An 18,935-nucleotide genomic window follows, 5' to 3' on the forward strand; every position below is an offset into this window, starting at 1 on the left:
CTGAACCAGAGCCAGAGCCAGAGCCTGTTGGTAGTAGGCATTATTCATTTTAAGATGTTGCATTTCATGCAGGTTTTTAGAATTAGAAATTAAACTTAATTTTGTTTGTATATGTGTGACAGTAATGGGAAATTTGGCAGCATATTCCAGCAGCTCATTTTTTTTATTGGAGTACATGTTTGAAAGTGTTAAACACCATTTTAGATGATTTGCTTTTAAAACGCATCTGAATGAGATTCTTACTCTGCACGCTGCACCTTTTGTCCAGACAAGCCTGAGCTACTTTTGAAACAATCCCCGCTGCTGTGACGTTCTACACACAAGGAAGCCCTTGACCTCTGACAGGTGCTCCCATCATTCGCTTGCATTCAATACTTAGCCTCTGCCATTTGACATGGAGTCCTGGCCTTAGTCACGACAAGACCGCAACTAAAATGCATCACCTTTCAGTCAGATCACAAGTTGTTGCAACAACATGCATACACTATATGGTTGACTAAAAATGACCTCGGAAAGATAAAAAGACATTCTAGTCTGTTGTTATTTGGAGTATTTTTTACTCGAAGTGTTTGTTACTTCCCCCAAATTATCATACTTCCAATATCAGTAGCTGATATTGCATATTTGGGATGTCTTGGCGGTGAATTTTTAGACAAAAGTGTGTGAATCTACTTGTTGGTGGCGGTCACTGCTCCAGATGCTAAAGTAGCAATTTAATTAACTGTGTTTGACATGATGAATCAGTAGTAATATTTCCAGTGTTTCATCAGGCTTTATTCTGTGAAATTTAAAACAACTAGATTAATTTCTCTTCAGTCTCACACAAAAAATAAATGGGCATTTAGTATTCTATGATCATTATTTATCTCTATGAGCAGTCAATTATTCATCCTTTCTCACGCTCCATAAATTCGTTTTACAACAGACAAAAGTATGCTTGTAAATCTCAATGCTATACACTGTAAAAAGATCCGTTTAGTCTCTGTAGCTGAAACTTGTTGTGTCTCTGTTTGCTTTTGGCACTTCTGTGGTGAAAGCAATGCGTGGGACGTAGCTGATAAACCAAAGTCTTTTAATGCAAATTTCAATCATGTCATTTCATCCCTGCGGGACAGAGAGTACAGCAGGCACTTAGACTTGAGACCTGCTATGAACTCCAGGTCAGTCAGACAGCTCATCTTTCCCACGATGGCGTACACAAGCTTACAGGCTAAAAGACTGTTTTGATAACTGATAACACAACCACAAATATCTGATACTGAAATTTATATTGTTTTTGCTGTTATATGAATTTGGATCATGGCCAGGATCAGGGTGTGTTGTTAGATTACATATGTACTCATGGACTTCACTCAGTAAATTAAATACGTCCATCTATTTTCTTTTGTTTATCTGTGGTCAGCTCGCGATGGTAGCAAATTAAATGTTAAGTGGAACTAGTTTCGCACACAACCAGGTTCTGGATTGTTAACATTTCTAATGCATAACATTTACAGTAGCTACGCCAGTGATTTCCTTAACCATATATGACAAACAGCTACAGTATCTCACAACCATACTTGCAATTATTGCAAATTTAAGATTATATAGACAGAAACAGCCAACACCAGCCCCGTATAACCACATCACAAACTCATTCCCCTTTACTTGGCTCAAAGATCAAACAAATCAACTAACTTGCTGCCTTGGTAGCATTCTGTTGCCCATAGGTAAGTAAAAAGTGCCTCATTCCACCTTAAAACAACTTGATGCAGTTTTTTTAATTTGTTAATTCCTGATCAGGTTCATCCACTTGTTTAGTAATTAATTCTGTATTTATTTCTTTAATGCTCTAACTGACTAACAGAGCCATTTATCTGCCCTCTACCTCACTCTCAGCCCCCACAAGTGAGCCCATCGGACTCAGCCTCGACGACGTCAGTGACACTTCCATCTCGCTGAAGTGGCGGCCGCCTGAGAGGATTGGCTCAGCTGAACTCGAGGGTTATGGAGTTGAGTACTGCAAGGAGGGAAGTAAGTGCTGGACACAACCGCCTGCATGCTTTTGATAAGGAGCGTTTTTTTAATAGCATATATCAAAAGTTTATATGCATCAATTAGTTAATAACAGTGAAGGGCAGCAACTGTGATCTCCAAACAGCCCACACAGGACTTTTAGTTTATCACAAACTGTTGTCAGTTAGGAGAAGAATGACAAAATATCTGACAGAAGGCACCCCGCTAGACAAATGGTTATGGTTTATATCATACAATTGCAACATACCCTGTTGCATATGTCATTCCTCTCGCTCAGACCTTGTGTCAAGCCTGCCTCTATACTATCAGCCATCCAACTGAGGAAATGCACCTAGACAAATATTTAAAATTAATAATAAAAACATCTGTGACAGCAATCCATCAAATTATAGAGTGGAGCCAAATACCCATGCACCTGTCATACAATTGGCCAATTTGAGTTCTTTTCTTGTTAGATCCCAAAGGTAACATATAAACAAGTCAGTTTAGATGTATGCATGAACCCCTTTTCTTAACTCTTTGCTTAGGGATGGCTCTTGCCTGTCAGCTTGATGAATATATGATCAAATTAATCTTGGTAATGACTGGAATTACATTTATATTGGTTACTTGCTGTCATGAACTGTTTTCCCCCCTTGTTGTGTGTTTCCTGGTCGCAGCGGATGAATGGATACCAGCCATTCAGGGTCTGACTGAGCGGACATCAATGGTCATCAGAAATCTCACCACCGGAGACAAGCTGCAGTTCCGTGTGCGGGCCTACAACATGGCAGGACCCAGTGCTCCCACCACTCTGGCTCAACCTGTCACCATCAGAGAGATAATGCGTGAGTATTTATAGATTTCATGACTTTTGTCGACTCTCTGCTCCTTTAGTTTCAACCAATACATCTCATAAAGCCAAATATGTCCTTCGGTTTAAATTCGCCCTTGAGTCTTGAGTTTCCTTCATTTTTAATTTTCCTGTTCCCTTCTTATTTTGTTTTTTTCTTTCACAGAACGCCCTAAAGTTTGGCTTCCTAGAAATCTCCGCCAGACTCTGGTCAAGAAAGTTGGAGAAACTGTCAACCTTGTGATTAAATTCCAGGTGCAGTATACAGTGTACCTTCTTAAATCATCATTCATGCACCAAATTAACCATTAACTTGGGTAAATCTGGAAGATGCAGAAAAAAAATCATAATTCATCATGATTAAACAATTAGGATCACAGCAAACACTTTTCATTAACTGAAATGATGTTGATACACATATAATGTTTGATGTGTGTATTCCATTTGGCTTTGTATGTATATGTGCTGCCAAGAAGTTTGTCTTCAAAATCTTCAAAAGAGGACAGTAAGATTGTCTTTGTAATGTTATGGTGTATAACGCTGTTGAAGAGAGATGCAGCATGAGACTGATTACACATCATGAAACATGGGTGTACCTTTAGAGTTTAAGTTTCTACACTCTCATTTAATGTATTGTCATATCTGTATCTAGAAGAAAAATCAAAAGGCACCTTCAGTGTAGTTAGATGCTTTCCAAACGCGAGGTAAATAATGTATAGTTTGTTCTGAAGGTGACAGAGAAAAGGCCATGTTCTTACCTAGGATGCTAACATAGTCACGCTTGCTTTCATGTTAATATGAATCTCTCAATGATTAATTGGAGGGAAAATCTTGACCTGTTGGTGGCACAATATGGAAATGTTTCTACGACAATGGTTCCTTTAGAGATCACCATCTGAAATCTTCTGTAATCTGTGCCCTGACACATAGCATCTTGAAGTGAAACCCTTACATTGTCTTTTCTGGTCGTGCAGGGTAAGCCCAGGCCGAAGGTCACATGGAGCAAAGACGGGGAGCCTCTGAGCCCCACATTCGCTAGTGTGAGGAACAGCGATGTGGATACGATTTTCTTCATTCGCAAGACAGAGAGAAAACATTCAGGGAAGTATGATCTCCAGGTGCAGATTGAGAATATGGAAGACACTGCAAGTATCGAACTGCAGGTTGTTGGTAAGCAGGACTGAACACAGAGCTGGTGGAGGGTATATAGAGTATTATTATTAACAATGAATACAATGTCTGTTGTGGGCAGTTACTCACAATCCATATTTCTCCTCTGTAGATCTCCCAGGGCCCCCTAAGGCACTGAAGATCATGGAAATCTGGGGCTTTAATGTGGCACTCGAGTGGAAGCCGCCGAAGGACAACGGTAACTGTGAAATAACTGGTTACACCATTCAGAAAGCTGAGAAGAAGACCATGGTGAGACTCTACACACGTAGGTGCTGGCAGCAGAGCCTACATTTAAATGAAACTGAATACAACCTTCTGATGTTGATTGTAGGCAGTCAAATAATTTTACAACTATTAGCCAGAAGAAACCCTCAAGAATATATATTCATACGACATTAGAGATTATTACAAGTGGAAAATGTTGGACCTGATTTGAAAAGGTTTGTATGAAAACCAATCTGAACCCTATTAATATTTTGGTTTTGGTTTTAAAAAGAGACAAAATTCAAATGTTAATGTTAATAAATTGTTTTTTTTTCAAAAAGCAAATGTTTACCAATGTGACAGTACCAAACCCAATTATTGAAAATAATTTGGATCTGGCCTAACGCAAGTCAGCTCATGGTCAAGTGGAAAAACATAACATCTGAAGGTATTCTCAGAAGAAGGCTTTCTTGCTCACTATAACTGGTACATTGCAGGCCTTTAGTTTTACCAGCCATCCACCAACTTGGCTGGTAAAACTAGAGGCCTGCAATGTACCAGTTTTAGTGCAGTGAAGCCACATTTGCTCTTTCTATTGAAATGAATGAGTGTGCATGTACGTGTGAGGATGAATGCTTCATGGACACAGAGGGATATTTTAGCCTCCCTCGTGACACATAAACTGTAATCAGCAAATACTGAGCATCTGTGGGCCAGGAGTGTTGCATTATGGGCCTGTTGGCAAGACCTCCAACTGGCACCGTCCTCCACCTCGAGCTGCCAGGAACGATGTCGGTCAGGAATGTCCTAATCTTATCCTCTTAGCCTTGACCTGGTCCGGATTGTCTGTACCGTGACGCAGGGCCCTTGTTCTCCTGCCTGGCTCGGCTGATGGTTCATGTTTCACTGCAGTCATTATTAGATCAAATTAATGACACTTGTATCTCTTTATAGTATGCTTGGAGACGCCGATTATCATGTTATTAATAAAAATGAACTGTGTACCTGTTAGACTTAATTTAAATCAAATTAAATCTGCCCATATCCTATTTCATTCTTGTACCTAAATAAATACATATAAACTGTGCACAAGTACACCGCTCCTTTAGTTTCAGGTGGATTATAAAGGTATTTTGAAATCTATTTTTAGCAAATATTATTGGTCACAGTAAACAAACAGTGGATTCAATTTAGACTACTTCAATTTATTTACAAAAAGTATTTGTGACTGAAATTGCCAGCAAAATAAGGAAATCTGATATTATTGCTAATTAGGTTTTTAATGTTTCTTTTATCATTATAAGATAAATTAGTCCCTTATTTACAACTATGTAGACGCAGAAAGTGCTGTTAAGTGTAATTGTATACATAAGCATGCAGGACTAATGGACATAGAACATATTGATTCTGAACCATGTTTTTGTGATTCATGTGAAGGAGTGGTTTACAGTCTATGAGCAGTACAGGCGAACCAACTGCGTCGCATCTGACCTCATCATGGGGAATGAGTATATCTTCCGAGTCTTTGCCATCAACCTGGTGGGCCTCAGCCCAGAGCCCTGCACCACAACAGACAGCGCTTACATCCAGAAAACAGGTGGGTGGTGGCTGCACATAAATAACTGGTACAAAGCAGTTATGGTTATGTTTTAATGTCATGAAGAGAACAATACCCAATTACTTGTCCGTCTCTCTTCCCAGGTATCGAGTACAAGCCGCCCACCTACAAGGATCATGACTTCTCACAGGCTCCCAAGTTCACACATCCGTTGGTGAACCGTTCTATCATAGCAGGTTACAGCACGACCCTCAGCTGCTCAGTCAGAGGCATACCAAAGGTCAGTGGGGTCATAACATGTACAAAAGATGCTTGTGACCAAATTCAATCAGATTTAATCACACCCAGAAAAAGACACCCTGTCGTCTTTTAATTTTAATTTTAATTTAATTCTGACAAAACAATTCCTACTCGAGGTCCACTTTCTAGCTTTTTCCAAAGCTTTCAACCCTAACACTGTAGATGTTAGCAGTTCATTTAGAGCACTTTTAGGAAAAGCTAAATAAAATATTTAAGCATGAAAGTTCACTCCTGATTTAGAAAATAGCAAAACAATCCAAACTCAAGTTCCACTCACCAGCTTTTTCTGGAGTTTTTAACAATACAGTTCAGAGCCAAGAATGAACTTTCATGCCTAAATGTTTTCATCATTCAAAAATACGGAATAACTGAGTAAAATACAACAGGAATAAAAGTAAGGGAAAATTACACCCAAACCTACAGAAATGTACCCATAATCCTCTGACACTAACACTTGAGCAGGATTGCAGATTGTGAAAAGTATTACCTGACATACTTTAATACTTTGTCCTACCTTATTAGCCCAAAGTGACCTGGTACAAAAACAAGATGGACATCTCAAATGAGGCCAAGTACCGGATGCTCAGTAAACAAGGTGTTCTGACACTGGAGATCCGTAAGCCCTGTACTTTTGATGGAGGAGTGTATATGTGCAAAGCAGTCAACAACAACGGAGAAGACATAGTGGAGTGTAAAGTGGAGGTCCGCCGTAAGTATCCTGCTGGGAGGCACAAAGACAGCAACGCATGTGTCCTCTTTTTCTTGACTGACTTGACATTCCATCCCATCTCTCGTCCTTTCCCCTATCTTTTTGTTAAAAAACAAACAAAACATGTTTACTGTTAATGTGATATCTAATAAAAATGATCAACAGGTTATAATTGTTCCTGTAGTGGATTCTCTAAAACGGATTAAATATATGATGTAAACATGTCTGGAGATTCTGGAGTCCTGGAAAGAACTATATATTTATGATTATAGGAAAAATAGAAATGTCCCCCAAATATTTGCAGAATTCACAGCAAACCCAAATAAATAAAAAAAAAACCTCAAAAGATTCCCTTATACAGCGAAAAATTAGCGAAAGAAAGATACATTTGAATGTCTATATTCTAGTCCATCAATTATGACGCAGTAAGAGGGCAACTAAAATAATCAGATTTTTTGAGAAGAAAGTGATAATAATACCAAATAATACATCATATTTTAAGAAAATAGAATAGCTTGTTTCAAGTCATATGTGGATGTTTAAGTATTTTCTACAGTTATTTGTTATTTTAATAGTTTGGACTGCAGTGTGGCTATGGACTATGATGGAGGGGGTAGATTTTTATCATATATTACTGCATTAAATTACGCCATATTTCTGATAATATTACAACTTCTTTCTCAGAATATTATTCTTCACAGAGAATGCAGATAAGTGGTGTGTATTTTGAATGAGCTAAAAGTTTTTGATTCTAGAAGTAATCTGGTGCAGGGGGTAGTATATGAATTAAAATGAATGTCTATGGCATAACAAGTCAAAGTGTAGTATGTCATTAAAAAATCCATAGTATTGTATGCTTTAAAATATCACAAAGTAGTAGGATGTATGCCTGAAAAGTCATAAAATAGTACCTCTTGAAAAAAGCCAGAGTAGTGTATGCCATAAAAATATCATTGTAAAGTGTGCCATAAAAAACTCAGCATAGTATGTCATAAAAATGTCACAATATACTACTATTCCTTACAAAATGATTGTATTGTATGCCCTAAAAGAGTTAGAGTATAATATGCCATAAAATGCCAAAAAAAGTCATAGTATACTACGCCATGGAAAAGCGAAAGTGTTGTATGCCATGAAAATGCCGTAGTATAGCATGCCATAGAAATTTAAAAGCATATTTTGATGTAATAAATTCATGTGATATCATATGATTAAATACGTCTTAATATTTAGATTATTTTTTACACAAAATTGTTTAAAAAACTCTAATAATGATACACTGTTAAAAAGTTTGTAGCTTGTATTGTTGTACATTGTTGTATTGTTGCTACCAATTTCACTTTGTGCCATTAACCTATCAAGGCCTATGTATCTTGACTTCTGTTTTGTTCCTGGCCTACAGCTCAAATTCCGAAAGAAGAAAAGAAACTACAAAGCCACACTGAATAAAGAGGTTCGGGCTGCTGACTGAAGAGATTATAAAATTGTCTCCCGCATGTTGACTGTTTTGTGTCACGAGAAACTCTTCACCTGCATTACAAACTGAAATCATGTTACATATCACCATACTTGCTGTTGTGTTAGTATCATGTGTAATTCTGGATTACTAAATTGTATACTAATTTCTAAGTAAAAGTAGTCAAAGAAGGTGGAAATATTTATGAAATGAATTGTGTTTATTTCAGCTGGTCTAAAGAAATGTATTGCAATGATTTTTTGGTGTGCTTGGAAAGGTCAATATAAATGCAATAAAAACACAAGTGAGTGATTTCATTCTGTCATACTAGTGGACTTATTCTACGGTGTAGTAAGTAATGGTGTACAAGTGGAGACCAGCTCTGGAAATTACCATCATGATAGCTGTAGCAGCCATGGTGTAGTAAAACAAAAAGTCATACCAATAAAATGCAATAAAACAGTCAACTTATTGTATGCCATAAGAAATTCAAAGTATAGTATGTTATGACAAAAGTCATAATATTGTACGCCATAAAAAGTCATAGTATAATGTGCAAAAGAAGTCATAGAAAATTCATAATAAAGTAGGCCGTATAAACAAACATTTTATAGCATACAGTATAGTAATAGTAATAAAAGTCACAGAAAAAAGTCAAAATAGTAAGCAAAACAAAAGTCATAGAATAGAAGGTTATAAAATTCATAGTTGAATTAGCCACGAAAAAGTCATAAAATAAGTCATAGTATAGTATGATGTAAAAAATAACCATAAGATAGTTTGTCATAAAAATTCATAGTATAGTATGTCATAAAAGAGTCATATTACGGGATTGTATGTCACACAAAATCATTGCATAGTATGCCATAAAAAGTCAAGTGATTTGTGAACTCAACTAATTTAAGAAAATATATTACAAATTGCAACGTTATACTTACATAGAAGCATTATTGACTTTACAGAGCTGTCCGCCTTTGCCCGGTATGAACATTGTCGTCACTACCGCATGGCATTGTGGGATATTTATGCCATTGTAGTCTCCAGTGTTTGTGTACTGTAATATTTCTTCAGAAATAGTATGCAATTTGCTCACTATTGGTTTCATACTAAGGTTTTGGACTTTTATACTGATTTAGCATACTAAATAGCATTTTAATATGGAATTTCAGACACAACCATAGGTAAGAATTTTGTACAAAAGGAACAGTATGATACGCCATACAAATATTGGCTTACAGTGTGTTGTAAAAAGTCATAGTATGGTATGTCATAATAAATGTCAAGTCATAGTATCGTACGCTGTAAAAATAGTCAGTATAGTATACCATAAAAAGCCATAGTATAGTATCTCCTATAAAAAGTCACAGTTCAATAAGCCATAAAAGGTCATTGTATAGTATGCCCTATAAAGTCATGGTATAGTATGTCATGAAATTTCATAGTATACTATATCATACAAATGTAATAAGTGAGTGATTTCATTCAGTCATATTATGAAGTTGGGGCATTATGTTACAGTGTATTAAGTAATAGTGTATTAGTGGAAACCAGGTACCAAAATTGCCAACATGGTAACTGTGGCAGCCATGGTAGTCAGCAATGTGCCCAATGAACACGCCACAGAGGGGTGTGTGTGAAGGTCCGGAATAGCTATGAAGTCCTTTTACGACTGAGGACGTGTAAATGAAGACGGACACATGTTGGTGTTGGACGAGCGGGAGCTTTCTGTGACATCACTCGACAGTTATTCCTTTGATGCCCTCAATGTAAATATTTCCTTTGACCTCTCAACGTACAGCTGCAAAAGATCCAGTGAGCCTTTGCATGTCTGTTTCTTTATACAATCCCTGGGGTTATTTTTCACTTATTACCGGCAGTGGTGGACAACATGACTGGAGGTGAAAGGAAACTCCACTGAATGGCACAAATAGTGTTTATGCGTGTCAAACAGGCTCGGAACGGTCACGTTTAGAAAAAACATTTTGCACCTAAAATGATGTCTTGCATGGGCAATTTCAGCTGAAAACAGTTCAGTAAGTCTAAGTCTACCGCAAGCAGCTCTCTGAGGCACAGCGCACAGGCTAAAGTGAGCAGTGGTGCAGATGTGGAAGTGCAGAAAAACTCTACAAGTAATACAACAACTTAAAGTCATGCAGTCAAAATATTTCTTGAGTAAAAATGTTAGTCATATTAAAAGTACCAAAACTTAAACAACACATCTTTATTTCCGACACAGGTGTTGCAGCCTCTGACTTTGTGCCTCTTACAGTGTTATTAGTGGCGTGGGAGAGCTCAACGTGGACAGGAACCATCAGCCGGTGTCACGCCCCGAGCTCGCTGACGGGCCCTACCCCGACTGCCCCTACCTGCTGCTGGATGTGCGGGACCGCAACCAATAAGACTGCTGCCACATTATCAGCGGTATGGGATTCAAATTAAAAAAGAAATCTCGCTTCTCATGCAAAAAAAGATGTCTTGTTTCTAATCGTCTCTCTCTCTCCAACAGCAGACAGTTCCCCCATTGCCATGCTGTCTCGAACAATGAACCCCTACACCTGAAACGTGCTGGAATACGCATCCTTCAACACTAAACATCCACCTGTCCGGCTTCTTATGTCACAAAATCAGTGTGGTGGCTTTTTGAAACTCGGTTGACTGAACTTAACACACAAACTTTGTAGAAAAATACAGCAGGGAAGATCATCACCATGTACGATGAGGACAAGAGAATGGCCAGCCAGGCAGCCACCGTCATGTGTGAACGAGGGTTTGACAATCTGTTCCTGCTGTCTGGAGGTAAAGTAATAAAAGTAATCTAATCCACAGTAAAGATTTCATCTTGAGTATCGTATTTGGAGGATCGATGGATGTTGCCTGTCCTCCCCCACGTCGCTGAGGGCGAAGAGGAGCTCTGTGCAGCAGCAGCAGCTACCGGCAGAGAAGAGGTGGCGGTTCACGTCAGACGAGCTCACCAAGATCCAGGAGCAGCTGGAGGAGATACTCATCCCCAGTAACTCCAACAGTAAGACCACCGATTTTTTTTTTTACAGCTGCCAAGACACAAAAAGTGGTACTTGTGGAACAATTACTGAAACCACTAACTCAAGTATCTATAGACCAGGTACAATGGCCCTTCCCTCCTGATTGCTTTTGCTCCATGAAGTCATGATTCAAACTTTAAGAGCACTAGAACTAGAGAAAGTTGCACTCTCAAAAGCTACATTTGTCCCGTCTCTTCGCTGCCGTTCAGTGTTTGCATGTGTGTGTGTGTGAGAGTGTGTGTGTGTGTTCACCGCAGGCCGCATGTCCAGCTGCGCGTCAAGCAGCAGCAGCAGCAGCTCCACGTCTGAAGCGTCCAGCGCTCGGAGTCGACAGAGTTCCTCTGCATCTGCGACGGACAGTGCCAGAGTCCAGAGCAGCAGACCCTGGAAATAACCCCTCCCCCCAGATGTACACGAACAAATGTACAGTACCTCCAACACAAAGTCCATTCATCATAAAGACATATGTTTTCCTACGCCCCTCTACCACACAGATGCTGAATGTTGATTTTGGAAGTTACACATACTGTACCTGGGGAAAGTAATTAATGCTAACATCCACGTCCAAGATATTTAAATATTTCTAATTGAGACTGGACAACAGTACGAAATAGAAAAACAAATTCACAATCTGTAGGAACATGAAGACATTTAGTTTCATTGTAATACTGTGTTCTCATCCACCTCTGGAGATATTACGTCAGACTGAAGTATTTTTCCCTTTGAAGCTGTCTTTTTGTTTTTCTTATATTTAATAAATGCTGGGTATGTGAATGTTTGCACAGTGCCTCATCGTCTGTGAACCCGACAACTGATGGAGGTTTTTTTGCACTCAAATACATTTTTCATGTCGCACTATTACAGATAATCACTTCATTCTGTTCACATGTTATTTTTCTTTTCTTTTTAACATTTTGTCCAAAAAAGGTTCAGCTTAACTCCATCAGTGTGAACGCCAACAGCAAAATGGCATCCGTGGTATGAAACCATGTATTACATGAGATGTCATTTATATAATGTCAAAGAACTTGATCCATTTTGTAAAATTAAGAATAGCTCTATCTATGTACTTTTTCTCCACATGGTAATTTTTACTATTACAGATTTATACTCTGTATTCAGTTATTTATGGTTTAAAATTTGACCAGGTTAAAGGATGTGGAAATAATACATATCCTCTGTGCATAAACATGAACGTGCACCCAATTAAAAAGATTTGAAATCATGACGTATGCTGATGTATTTACAGATGACATTTGCCAACAATTCTCTCTCTCTCTCTCTCTCCTCTCTCTCCTCTCTCCTCTCTCCTCTTTATCTGCATCTCCAGGTGGGTCTGCCTGGCTTTCCTAAACTGGTCACAGAGAGGATTTTGATTTTCGGTGAATAGGTTTGTATGCTTCAGGAGGGGCGCTTCGTTTTTTTAAATTCTGACTGGCTAACGATTCTGTCAATCAAACCCACGAGGTGTCCGTTCAATAGAATGGACTCAGATGCTTTGAAGGAGGGTTCACTGACTGAAATCGACCAATCATAGGCATCATACACATCTGAACAAATCTCACAAGTGTTACCTTTATTTTAATACCAAAACTATTAAAATAGCTCTTGTAGTTAGAGAAATACTCTTTTTAGTATGGGTATGCAATTTTCGAGCAGAGGCTTAAACCAGTAACTAATGCAGTCACACTAACAGTAGTGGAGTACAAAGTGTAGTAGCATGAAATTAAAATACTAATCTATCCTCTGGAGACTGTGAATGTCTGTCCAAAATGTCATGGGGATCCATCCAATCATTTTTGAGATGTATCAGTCTAGAGACCAAAGTGATGGACTGTCTCTTGACATTTCTGTGAGCAGAGATGAGACACTTTGTTATCTTTGATTGGACAGCTGGCTTAAGACACTTCCAGCAGTGTGGTTAAAGAACGGCCTGCCTTCCCATGAGGCCGCTGTGCAGCCTGTCAAACTGATGTTCAGAGTTCAATGTGGAACTCTGCTGGGAGAAGAATATGTACGATTTGAGTCAATATTTTCATTTCCAGGGGAACTGACCTTTCTATGACATATTGCAATGAACAGAATTTTCTATATTATCTCCAATCCCAAAATCAATCTGTGCCGGTACAAAGTACAATCATTTCAGATATGATAAAATACTTGAAGATAATGGTTGCTGTAATTTAAATTTTAACACAAAGGTAAATAAAAATGGTTGCGTTTTTCCAATTTTATTCATTCACAATTTTATAGAATTATTCTACTTGAACAGAATAAAATAACTCTGGGAGATCTCATATAAAAAACTACAATGAGATTTTATTTTGAACTGAAATTAAGGGAGATTATTTCTATAATCCGTATTATTCTGCAAGTTTGTATCTATAAAAGATAAAACAAAAAATGTCATAGTTTATAGTTTGGTTAAAAATAAATCACAGTATACAGTACATAGATTCCTCCCACAATTTGCACTTATCTAAAAGGATGATGTACAACCATGTGTCAACACAAAGCTAAGAATGCAAACAGAAAGAATAACAGAAAAAACAGAATACAGACATTTCTTTTACAAAGCACTGCTGGTAGCCACTACAGTCGAGGAGGTAGCTTCCTTAGTTAGCATCCCATTCTTGATTACTTTTTTTCGATCCAAATAATTTACAAATACAAAAAAACAAAACAATAACCAGCCTACTTACAAAAGAAATTGTACATTTTCACCAGATGGGAAATCTCAAACAATCAACGGACATTTTGGTTGGTGCAAAAATGTTCACACCCGGTCGAGAAAAATGCCTACGTGGGAAACTGAAAATAAAATTCAAAAGATCAAAATGAAATGGTGCATTATAAGTACACAAGAATGTCTTGCTGGTGGAAGAAAACGTTTCCCTACATTGCCTAAATTCCTGAGCACTCACATGACGTGCACTTGTGGATACACGCTCTGAGGGTGTATCCACCTTTAATGTGTACAGTCACGCTCCAGCACACCAAACGTCAGTCAATCCCTCGTCACGCGCAGTTTCACTCAGGTCAACTCTCAGGGTGAAAAGATGTCCACTTTAATATACTATACTATATAATAATGCTCTTCTGATGACCTGTACAATAATCCAGAGTGAAATGTACATAAAGTGTCTATAAATGGATTGGAAAGACACATTACAAGTAATTCCTCTTATGTTCAACAGACGCCTTATTTTCATACTTTTATTCCAATATGACACTTTATTCTGGTCAAAATGACTGCAAAGCCTCTCTGTAAAGTACCTCAACAGAAAACAGATCCACACTGCAGATACTTGTCTTTAAATATCTGTGGTTGAATATAATCACGCACATTTAAACTATAATAGTCCATTTTATACTTCTTGGCACTGCTTAAAAACGTTCTTGTTGACTCAGCTGGCTGCCAGTCTTATGCTGCTTTCACTTCATGTTGGAAGAAGTGGAAGAGTGGGATTATATTCACGTGTTTAACTTGGACGGTATTCGTATGTTTAACTTGGCACTCACAAGCCAAATTATGTTTAATGATACGTTTTAAACCAACAACAAATGTACGTCAGCTATCACTCTTTTTGTTTTTTTTTACAAATTCAACTTGTGTAAATACAATTCATTAAGATTTTTGGGGAGTTCCTGTTTGTTGCTTGCTAAACTTCAACATATATTGAAGAAAAATAAATCCAAAGCTTACTGTATTTTTCTTTTGTGACTCTTTGATGCCCAGAGTTACATGAGAAAAGTCATACCACTATTTTAGCTGTACGCAAAATATGGAGCTAAAGCTAGCAGCAGGTTAGCTCAGCTTAGCATAAAGTCTAAAAACAAGGGGGGGGGGGGGGGGGGGGGGGGGGGGGGGGGGGGGGGCTGCTTCCAGTCTTTATGCTTAGCTAAGCTAACCAGCAGCTGGCTGTAGCTTAATAGTTCACATACAGATATGTGATGGGTGGTATTGATCTTCTCACCCTACCGCCAGCAAGACAGGGAGTAAATGGATTTCCCAAAATGTTAAATTAATCCTTTGATTGATGTGAACTTTTTAACATCAATTGGAAGGTTTTATTGAAAGTAAACTATTCATGCTCATTAAACACACCGTACTCAACAGAGCAATGACTCTACAATAGTTCTGATGTCCAAAATGAATCTGACCATCTGATAAAAGCAGGTCTTACCTAATTATTGAAATGCTACCGTTAGGAAAATGAAATGTTTGCTGGGTTTGATGAAGTTCTGCAGGTAAGAAAAAAAAAAAAAAAAATGATAATCAAACAGCATGATGGCGAAAACTCAGAAAATGAGGCCCAGATGTAAAAATGAACCAATGACAATAATGACCTAAAACTTCATGTGTGAAATAGTTTTTGGTTAAGAACTGAAATGCTGTGGTTTTGGTGAATGCTTGGGTTGTATTTTATAGTCATCATTCAAAGGCCACCTGAAATCGTCTCCACCCTCCTGCTGCTCAAACAATAAATAACATTGTTCAACGCCACCAAGCACAGCTGTTGCTGTATAACAGGGATATCTGCTACTTTTATCACATTCATAGTCTTAGTAAATTAAAGCAAAGACATGTTTATTATAGACTGGCGTTTACTTATACCATTCTCACGCTGATAGATTACGATCACAGGCAGGCGGGGCAGAGGCTATTGCTGACATTACATTACACCCCTCTGGTAGGTGAAGACCACCTGAAAGTTACATTCACACAGAAAAGTCTAGGATGATTATTACATTTGCTACATTTATGTAAAAATAATCAAAGTATAAAATCAACAGTAGCTGTGAAGAAACCCTAAAAATTGACAAGATGTGTAACAATTAAAATTGAAAAAAGCTTATAAGCACAGGTGAAACAGAGAAATCACTTAATGAGATCCAATCGAAAGCAAGATGCAGGCACTGGTGGCAAGATTTTCCTTTGCAAGATCCTTTGCTGACCAGTTTGTAACATGATGTGCTCAGTTCAGCTCAAGTAGAAATGGTCTCCAAGTTCCAAAAGCACACCAAGTTCCCTTTAAATGATTGGTTGCATCTGTTTACACAGCAATTACAAACATAAGTGCTTGCTGAAAAGTCTTTTAGCAGGGTAGTTGGCACATTTTGTTGTTTGATATAAAAACGTTTATATATTCTTGTAGAATCTAAATTCACATGACAGAGAGATCTGTGCACAGACGTAATGGAGCTCTGAAGCGTCCTCAGTCCTTGACTCGAGGTATGTTGTATGAGTAGTGTACCAGAGGAAGGCCTCTGCTCTGACAGAAGCAGGCTCTGCCACAGGCCTGAACCTGGTCTGAACTGTCTGACACAAACGAGTCCCCCTCGTCTGCGTACTCAGACTGAGCAGAGGGTGTGCTGCTGTCTGCCCAAAACCCCTCAGCACGCTGGCAGACTGCTGCTCCCGCCAGGAGGGTGGGACAGCTGTGAGACTTCATCAAGTGTCTACAGACTGTGGAGGACGAGGGAGAAGAGCAGGTCCTGGCATGCAGCGCAGCCTCACACTGCTCGCATACAACAGTCTCTCCACAAAGCTGGGTGTACATCCCACAGTCAAAGCCCAGGTGGGTGGAGGAGCCACTGTCTGTGAGCTCCGACCCTCCGCCACCAGCATCTCCGTGACTTTCAGCACCAGCTTTCACCTCCCTGGTCAATCCTCCGTGCTCGCGCAGTCTCAGCCAGTCCTCCCTGAAGGCCGGGCTGAAGAACACATACAGCACTGGGTTCAGGCAGGCAGGCAGCGGGAAAAAAATGAGGATGACAGACTTGGCGATCTCTGGGCCGCCGGCTGTAGAGCCAGTTAAAAGAGGGGCGAAGGAGAAAGCTGCCACGGGGCAGAAGAAGATGCAGTTGGTGAAGATGAGCCAGGCCACGTGTCGCAGGGCACCCGTTTGCTCCGGATCGGCCAGCTCCACCCTGCCCAGGTGGCAGTAGAGCTGGGTGTACACAGCTGCAGTGAACAGGTAAGCCAGCGCATTGAGCAGCACCAGAACAACTGTAACACTCAGAGCCGGACTCTCTCCACCAGCAAAGGGCAGGCAGAGAGGAGAGGCGGATTGGTCACTTAAAGTCAGGAGAGGCAGGCAGGCTCCGGCAGCAGCCAGCAGCCCCAGTAGTCCCGCAGCAAGGCTGAAGCGTCGATCTGCTCTCCAGCACCCGCGATGGCTGCCAACGTTCCTCCTGGGTGACAACATTACCTTGCCGAGTATCGTACGCACGGCCACGCTGCGCTCCACTGCCGCCAGTGAAAGTAACAAGACCGCCCACTCTGACGAGAAGACGGCCAGAGCTCCTGTGACCTGACAGCCGGGTCCCATCTCCCACCACACACCGAACTCAGCAAACGAGCCCCAGGTGGCAACGTCGAGCACGGTCAGCACGCCGACATACAGGCCTGTTAGCAGGTTGGCCAGGGCCAGTAGCCCCATCAGCAGCCGGGCTGGGGAAAGAGACGGAGCTAGGGAGTGGGAGTGGCCTGCGGCTCTGTGTGTGGGGGAGAAGGTGGCCACCAGCACCAGGCTGTTGAAGACCAACGACACCAGACAGATGAACCAGACTGTCAGACGAATCATCCAGTTACCCAGCAAGTGTTCACAAGGCTTGAAGGCTCCTGAAGACAGGAAACAATGTGGTTGCACAAAAGTTAAGTTCATTTTGAAATTTATCTTATGGATTATTTCAAAGCTCTTCAAAATTGATAGACAGATAACAAAAGATATAAAAAAGCGGTTTGTTGCTTACCTGGGGAAGGAGAGCAATGCATAACCATTGAAATCCTTTCCACATCATCCCCTCCTAAAATAAAATTAAAGATTATGAAAAAAACGAAAATGTTAAAAAGGCTTAATTCAAAATAGTAGCGGGGCCAAAAAAAGTAGTCAGGTGTATACAGCAGGAAGTATGTTACCAAAATGAAGCCTAAGCAGAAGCTCAGTAAGAAAGACTTTCTTTACTCTCCTTTTCATTCATAATCTCTCAGTCTCTCTCTCCCTGTGTTTACTCTATCAGCTGATTGTGGGCAGGTTCTGCAGTTTCCTGAAGCCAGTCACATTGTTGCTGTCAAAATGTTCTTCTCTCTGCTGCTTTCAGTTGTCATTTCAGCTCAAATCAGATGCGACCGTCCTCCACCCCAGTCACCTCCAGTCAGCATCACAGTCATGCTCCTCATCATCTTCATCATCTCCACCAGTGTCTGGACTCCAGGGGGATTCTGCCTCATCTGACCTCAGCATCACTACCCCTCTATCATCCTACTTCAGGATGGAGTCCAATCGCCAAAAACTTTGAACTATTCAAATTGTATGCATGTGTAATACATTATTGTTACATTCTATTGAAGTCCCTCCTGATTGAAATGCTTTTTTGTGACTTTCCAATTTTTTGTATCTGCTAAATAGCAATTAACAACAGTTATCTTCCATAACATGAAATTATTTTTATGTTACTTTACCATGGTGTTTACCGTAATTTTGGACTAATTAAAGGATGGAGAATTGGGCATATTTTTAAATCAATTTTAAAAAGATGATTTAATCTTTTTAAATTGATTTTAAAAAGATGATTTAATCTTTTTAGTAATTACAGACCTACATCTGAAGCATGTGTATGTGAGATATAATGGTCTTGAA

The 18,935-nt window shown here is 39.5% G+C and overlaps 2 protein-coding genes and 1 pseudogene across 2 annotated transcripts in view; 2 read left to right on the forward strand and 1 right to left on the reverse strand.

Moving 5' to 3' along the window:
- mybpc3 (myosin binding protein C3) overlaps window positions 1-8,565 on the forward strand; it is a 32,168-nt gene extending 23,603 nt beyond the window's left edge. The window contains exons 23-31 of the mRNA XM_068730660.1: window positions 1,879-2,013; window positions 2,676-2,843; window positions 3,015-3,103; window positions 3,823-4,018; window positions 4,131-4,270; window positions 5,663-5,822; window positions 5,927-6,063; window positions 6,606-6,792; window positions 8,195-8,565. Of these exons, the coding sequence (XP_068586761.1) occupies window positions 1,879-2,013; window positions 2,676-2,843; window positions 3,015-3,103; window positions 3,823-4,018; window positions 4,131-4,270; window positions 5,663-5,822; window positions 5,927-6,063; window positions 6,606-6,792; window positions 8,195-8,241 (1,259 nt within the window). The 3' untranslated portion in view covers window positions 8,242-8,565. The remainder of the gene's footprint in view (window positions 1-1,878; window positions 2,014-2,675; window positions 2,844-3,014; window positions 3,104-3,822; window positions 4,019-4,130; window positions 4,271-5,662; window positions 5,823-5,926; window positions 6,064-6,605; window positions 6,793-8,194) is intronic.
- A 1,251-nt stretch (window positions 8,566-9,816) lies between these two features.
- On the forward strand, window positions 9,817-11,683 carry LOC137887725 (centrosomal protein of 41 kDa-like; annotated as a pseudogene).
- A 4,196-nt stretch (window positions 11,684-15,879) lies between these two features.
- The window catches only part of lgr4 (leucine-rich repeat containing G protein-coupled receptor 4), a 26,479-nt gene continuing 23,423 nt past the window's right edge, over window positions 15,880-18,935 (reverse strand). Inside the window, exons 17-18 of the mRNA XM_068730333.1 lie at window positions 18,049-18,102; window positions 15,880-17,917 (exon numbers count right to left, since the gene is read on the reverse strand). Coding sequence (XP_068586434.1) covers window positions 16,509-17,917; window positions 18,049-18,102 — 1,463 coding nt within the window. The 3' untranslated portion in view covers window positions 15,880-16,508. The remainder of the gene's footprint in view (window positions 17,918-18,048; window positions 18,103-18,935) is intronic.

Source organism: Cebidichthys violaceus, unplaced genomic scaffold, assembly GCF_023349555.1.
Source record: "Cebidichthys violaceus isolate CVI_PGR_0920_01 unplaced genomic scaffold, fCebVio1.0.p SCAF_5, whole genome shotgun sequence".
Taxonomy (NCBI): domain Eukaryota; kingdom Metazoa; phylum Chordata; class Actinopteri; order Perciformes; family Stichaeidae; genus Cebidichthys; species Cebidichthys violaceus.